Here is a 5,739-nt window from a genome sequence, read left to right as displayed (position 1 = left end):
CTCTCTCTCTCTCTGCCTGTGTGTGTGTGGAGAGAGAGAGAGAAAGAGAGGCCGGAGTGGCCTGAACGCGGCCGGACCGTGTGTGCGACGTGATATCAAGCCTTTTATTTGAATTGTTCGTTTATTTTGTAGCTGAGAAATCCGTTTACCTCCGGAAAGAAGTGGAAAGAGAGGGTTTATTTATTTATAAGCAGTGGGCAAAATGTTTCGTGCGACACTCATGTAATACGGGAGCTTTTCTCTGGCGCCTCGGCTTCTTTGGATCCGTGGAGTTGAGAGGTGGTGTCCTCGCTTGTACCCATTTGACCGCTTCTTCCCCCTTCTTTCGCGTGGCTAGTGTTAAAAGTGGGCGGAGGGGAAGGGCAACTGGTGTGTGTGTGTGTGTGTGTGTGTGTGTGTGTGCGATGCAGCGAAGCATTTGCCGTATGGCCCGTCGCAAGTGGGGCCAGCGAACGTGGTCGCCAACATCATCAGGGGGCGGCGCCGCGCCGACGAATGGTGTCAGTGCGCAAGAGGCGCTGCAGATTGCGTACCGCCCGATGCCGCCGTCGCAGACGGTTGAGTACGAGGAGGATTTCGGTCACAACTTGATGATCCACCGTGAATTCATTTCCAAGCGGCACCGGGACCGCATGAGTTTCGACATGAGCGCGCTGGCGTACAGCGAGGTGGAGCTGCGCCGCGGCCGGCAGCATCTCGCCGGCGTCATGAACCGCGAGCGGCGTGGCGTCAGCGTTGGTGCTTCTGCCGCCCCCGCCGACCTGGTGCAGATGCAGACGGACGTTGACCCGAACACGCGGGAGGTGGTGAGTGCGCGCTACCTCTTCAACGAGCGGCGCATGCAGTTCTGTGACCGCTTTCAGAACTTCTTCCGCGAGCGGCTGGAGAGGGAGGCGACGGACGCGCAGCATCTCTTCTCGCTGATGGAGGCGTGCGCGGTGATTTACGGGTGCGAGACGGACGCCGCGCGGGAAGCGTACTTCCACATGTTCCTAGGCCTCGACCTCGACACGCTCGAGGCGGAGGAAGAGGCGCTGCGCAGCCGCATAGCAGAAGCGAAACTCGTGCAGCAGACCCTCACGATGGAAAGTGAAGAGCCTGGAAGCGACACAACGCTGCTGCAGCACACAAACACCGCCAGTAATAAAGGCAGCGACGGCGGCAGCAGCAACGAGGACGCCATCATCGCCTCGGTTCCTGAACTTTCCCTCTTTGATGATCCCGACGAGGCGCCGCAGGGTGCAGCGGGATCGAGTGCGGCGCCGCGCTCTGCTATCCAGCTGCCGGAAGAGTTTGAGGAGTACGCGCCGCTCTACAAGGCGTACCTCGCGCACGCGAGGGGTGAGAGCCGCATCGCGTCGTACGATGTGTCGACGTTGGGCTCAACAGGCGTAACGTTGGAGCGCCGTCGCTGGCGTGCGCTGATGGAGAAGATAGTGAAAGAGGATTATCACACCATGACGGAGACGGAGCAGATGGATGCGCTTGTTCTCAATGAGCAGCTTCACACCGTGAAGTTCTTTGACCTAAAGGTGGGCGACACCGTGCGAGAGATTCTGCAGCTGCTGCAGCGCGAGACGGGTGGCGGCTCTTCGGTGAACCGTGACACACCGCTTCACGTCTCGCCCAATCACCCGGAGAGGCGAGTGTGAGCAGCGCATACCTCCTCCCTCCTTTCCCCCCCCTCCCTCCTCACGTGTGTCCGAGTGTGCCAAGAGTGACAGCCTCCTGGCCTGTTCTTTATTCACAGGGGGAACCAGTTGTGTCTGCATCGCCTTGTTTGGTGCCTTGTGCTGCTCTTGTCCCCATTATTCATCGCTGATGTACCTTCCCCTGTTGTGTCTTCTGTGGGGTGGGGAAAAGTCAGAATTGAGAGCGTGGGACATGACACGACCAATTTGGCAGGAGGTACAAAAGTTCTGGGAGCTCGACTCGACGTTTGAAGTGAAGCGGCGCCAAACCCGAAGCCCTGTACGCACCTTCGCCTCGTGCAAATTTGAGGATGAGGTGCTCAGCGTGAACGGCGCGACCGACACTGGCGAGCGGCCACCAAGGGCATATGCACTCAGCTACGAGGAGCACCAGTCGTCGCTGCCACGCCTGCCCATCCCACCGCTGCAGCACACCTGCGACCTGTACCTCCAGTCTATTCAAGCCATCGCAACTTCGGAGGAGTACTTCTATGCCAGCAAGCTGATGGAGGAGTTCCGCAAGCCCGGCGGCACCGGCGAGCTACTGCACAGCCTCCTCCTCAAATGGGATGAGACGTGCGACCAGCCGAGCTGGTTGGAGGAGTTTTGGGATGACTCCTACATGTGCACGCGCGACCCCATTCCGGTGAACGTGAATTACTTCTTTCAGCTGCGGCAACACCCACAACAGTTGGATGCGTCCCGCTGTGTCTCGCAGGTGGGGCGCGCTGCGAGCCTGCTGCACGCCGCGACGGAGTACTACTGCTCCATCCTGCACGGCACCGTCGCAAAGGAGTTCGATCGAGATGTGCCGGTGTGCATGAGCCAATACCGCTTTATCTTCACCACCTCACGCGTCCCCGGTCTGCTCCGTGACCGAAAGGTATGCTACTCTACCAGGCCCCTTACCAGCGACGAGAAGAAGTCTAAGTTCACCGAGTACGTTGCCACAGACCCCACGCACTGTGTGGTTATTATCCGTAACCGGTACTTCAAGGTGCAGGTGCTGCGTGGAGATGGCACACAGTACACTGTGGAGGAACTCGTGCTAGCGCTCAAGCAGATCGAGAATTGTGCAACGTCTCGCAAGGAGCCCGGCGCCCCCGTTGGTCTCTTTACGACACTCGATCGCACCGACTGGTTTCACGCACGCGAGCACCTGAAGGCGCTTGGTAACGCGGAGGTGCTCCAGGCCATTCAGTCCGCCATCATTTGCTTGTGCCTTGACGGCGGGAAGGTGGCCACAGAGAGCGACGCGGCACGGCTCTTCCTTCACGGGTGTGGCACCAACCGCTGGTTTGACCGCCATAACATCATTGTGACGCGGGACGGTAACGCTGGCATCAACTGGGAGCACTCCGTGGCCGACGGCGGCACCACGCTGCACGTCGCCGATTTCATGTACCGAAGGGACTGCGAGCGTTTCATGACAGAAAATGACGTAGACGCTCTCATGGAGCAGCACGAAAAGGCACATGCATGCGTGGGAATGGTGTCGGAGCTGCAGTGGTGCCTCGATAAGGGACTCGACGCCCTCATGAAGGCGGCATTTTCCGACTTCAAACTTCTTATCGAGAGCAATGAGATGAACGTGCTGCATTTTCAGCAGTTTGGGGGCATCCGCATCAAGAAAGGGGGCATGTCACCAGACGCCTTTGTCCAGGTTGCGCTGCAGCTCACGTACTTTCGTCTTTTTGGGCGAAACTGCGCGACGTACGAGGCGGCAAGCACGCGCACCTTCAGTCACGGGCGGACGGAGTGCGTGCGCAGCACTACACGTGCGGTGTGGGACTTCAGCCACGCAGCGGCAAACCCCGTCTTCTCGCGGCGCGCCGGTTCCTACGTGCCGACGCAGCGGGAGCTTATGCGCACCGCCCTTAACTGCCACACAGAATACATGAAGTTGGCAAAGAAGGGACTCGGCGTGGACCGCCACCTCTACGGGCTGCGGGTGATGGCGCACATGCACGGCATTCCGCTGCCGGAGCTCTTTACCGACAAGTGTTTCCACCGAAGTGCGACTTGGCTCATGTCGACATCGCACTGTGGCAGCAGCGCACTCGACGCGTTCGGCTTTGGACCCGTGGTCGGCTCTGGCTTCGGTATCGGCTACATGGTCAAGGCGAATAGTATTGACTTTGTCATCACGTCCAAGTGCACGCACCCTTTTACCTCCGTCTCGGTGTTCGCCTCGATGTTGCAGTCGTCGCTCCTGCATATGGACACCATTGCGCGGAGTGAGCATGTGGGGAATCGTGCGAGCGGCCACACGTTGGTCTTCTCACACCCGTGCGGTTTCAACGACTTTGAGTTCACGCCGCAGGACGGATTTATTTACCATAGCTACGCAAAGGAAAGCCTGCGGGAGCTTGCACACGTCGTGGCGGAGGAACAAGAGAGCGGAAGTTCCCCTGACGCCTCTCTCAACGGCTGCTCTTCCGGGGTGGAATTGGAAGTCTCGTAAATCCGCACGCGCACCACTGCTGGAATGGTATACGTGTCTTTCCGTGTGTGTGTGTGTGTGTGTGTGCGTGTGCTTGCTGTTCTGGTCCATTCATCATGAAAACGAATGAAAAAAAAATGCTGATTGCTTTGATATGTTCTCTATTTTTTTTCCACCTGTCTTTGCAAACATTGCAAAGCCAAAAGATTCCACCCCAAAACATTTTAAAAATTTTTATTGCTCTTTTTTTTTTCGTCTTCCCCTGCTGCTTAGATGCATTGGAATTCTCTTCATGTAAACCACTCGATGGACTAACGGAATATTTCGTTCTTGTTCTTGTTGGTTCCTGGGGAAAAGAGAGATCGTGAGAGGCGGTGTGTGTGTGTGTGTGTGTGTGTGTGAGGGTAATGAACATGACAAGACCGGGGTATTGGGTGCGGGATACAGAGCGGCAGTGAAGGAGTGGCCGCCATGCGGGTAATGTCTCTCCTCCATGTGGATGCTTTGCTGTGGTGCGTTCATACGGAGCGGCAGCCGCGTGTGGGGCGGAGGCCAGCACGTGAGCAATACTTCATCTGTGGGTGCTGCGGAGACTGCAAAAAACGAGTCCAACAACGCAAAAGTTATTTTTTTTTACCCTTTTGCTAGGAGAAGAGTCTGCAAGCAGAGTGGTCGAACCCCGCGCCTTGCGTAATTAATATTGGTCTTTTCTCCTTTTATCCTTGCAGAGCTTCTCGCAAAGGACACATTTATGAAGTAGGCCTTAGGGAGGGTATCCGTCGGCAAACCCATCGTTGTAGAGGAATGGGCGGCCAGGGAGACGGCATTCACAGCCAGGACAAGACAAAATCACCCACCATGGTTTTCATTTGTTCGTTGCCAAGCGCAAAGCCCGCACCATGATTTCGTTCCACATTCACACGGTGTCAACACAAAAATCATGCGCTGTGAAGCACAGCCAGCGCATGTGAAGAGCGACCCCAACAGGGCACCAAGACGCACCACCCCCGGGGGAGTTCCCAGGGGGCGGGCGCGGTTCCGAAGATCGTGGAAGGGGGAGGGGGAGAAACAACAGAATTAGCAAGAAGCGGCGCGAAGAGAACCGCTGCGCCCATACGGTGTGATGGCGTGTTCGGATGAAAAAGCAGACCCGATCCACGTAGCAGCAGCAGCGCGCGAGGATGCCCTCGACTCCCGATTGCTTGCGCAGTTGGGGAACCACGCAGAACTCACAGATCCTCCCCAAGCAATGTGTGCTATCTATGTCGTTGGGCTTTGGGCGCCAATGCGTTAGTGTGGTTGGCTTCGTGGGCGCGGGAAAGTCGGAAAAGCAGCCAGCGGCGCAGTGGTCTTTAGGGAAGCCCTGGGACGACAAAATCCGCCCGCACTCTTCAGCGTCACAGCATTCTTTGACGGCCCCGCAGCATCACAGCAGCCACCCACAGCGAGGTGAGACAGCCGTCCTTGCTACGCGCCAACGCAGGCACTATTTGCATCCGTTGGATTTGACGATGGTTGAACTTCGATCACCCGGAACCATTTCGACACGAAGAGGAACGCAACGCGTCAATAAGCCGAGCCCGCCTCAACTGAACGAGAATCCAA

The 5,739-nt window shown here is 57.3% G+C and overlaps 4 protein-coding genes across 4 annotated transcripts in view; all 4 read left to right on the top strand.

Annotated features, from left to right (window-relative positions):
* DQ04_03261030 (putative diacylglycerol acyltransferase) overlaps window positions 1-93 on the top strand; it is a gene marked incomplete at both ends in the record, with an annotated part of 4,539 nt that extends 4,446 nt beyond the window's left edge. Inside the window, one exon of the mRNA XM_009312676.1 lies at window positions 1-93. This exon is cut by the window's left edge and continues 4,446 nt beyond it. Within this exon, the coding sequence (XP_009310951.1) occupies window positions 1-93 (93 nt within the window).
* A 332-nt stretch (window positions 94-425) lies between these two features.
* On the top strand, window positions 426-1,652 carry DQ04_03261020 (hypothetical protein; the record flags this gene model as incomplete). Its single annotated transcript, XM_009312675.1, has 1 exon — window positions 426-1,652. The coding sequence occupies one exon, from the start codon at window positions 426-428 to the stop codon at window positions 1,650-1,652; it is 1,227 nt and encodes a 408-aa protein (XP_009310950.1).
* A 232-nt stretch (window positions 1,653-1,884) lies between these two features.
* DQ04_03261010 (putative choline/carnitine O-acetyltransferase) lies at window positions 1,885-4,155 on the top strand (the record flags this gene model as incomplete). Its single annotated transcript, XM_009312674.1, has 1 exon — window positions 1,885-4,155. One exon carries the CDS (start codon window positions 1,885-1,887, stop codon window positions 4,153-4,155), a length of 2,271 nt encoding a protein of 756 aa, XP_009310949.1.
* A 1,241-nt stretch (window positions 4,156-5,396) lies between these two features.
* On the top strand, window positions 5,397-5,739 carry DQ04_03261000 (hypothetical protein; the record flags this gene model as incomplete). The annotated part of the gene is made up of 1 exon (XM_009312673.1): window positions 5,397-5,739. A coding segment is annotated over one exon (343 nt), but the record flags the coding sequence as incomplete, so codon positions are not given.

This window comes from Trypanosoma grayi, assembly GCF_000691245.1.
Source record: "Trypanosoma grayi strain ANR4 Tgr_326_V1, whole genome shotgun sequence".
Taxonomy (NCBI): Eukaryota; Euglenozoa; class Kinetoplastea; order Trypanosomatida; family Trypanosomatidae; genus Trypanosoma; species Trypanosoma grayi.
This window is presented reverse-complemented; position numbering and strand designations above follow the sequence as displayed.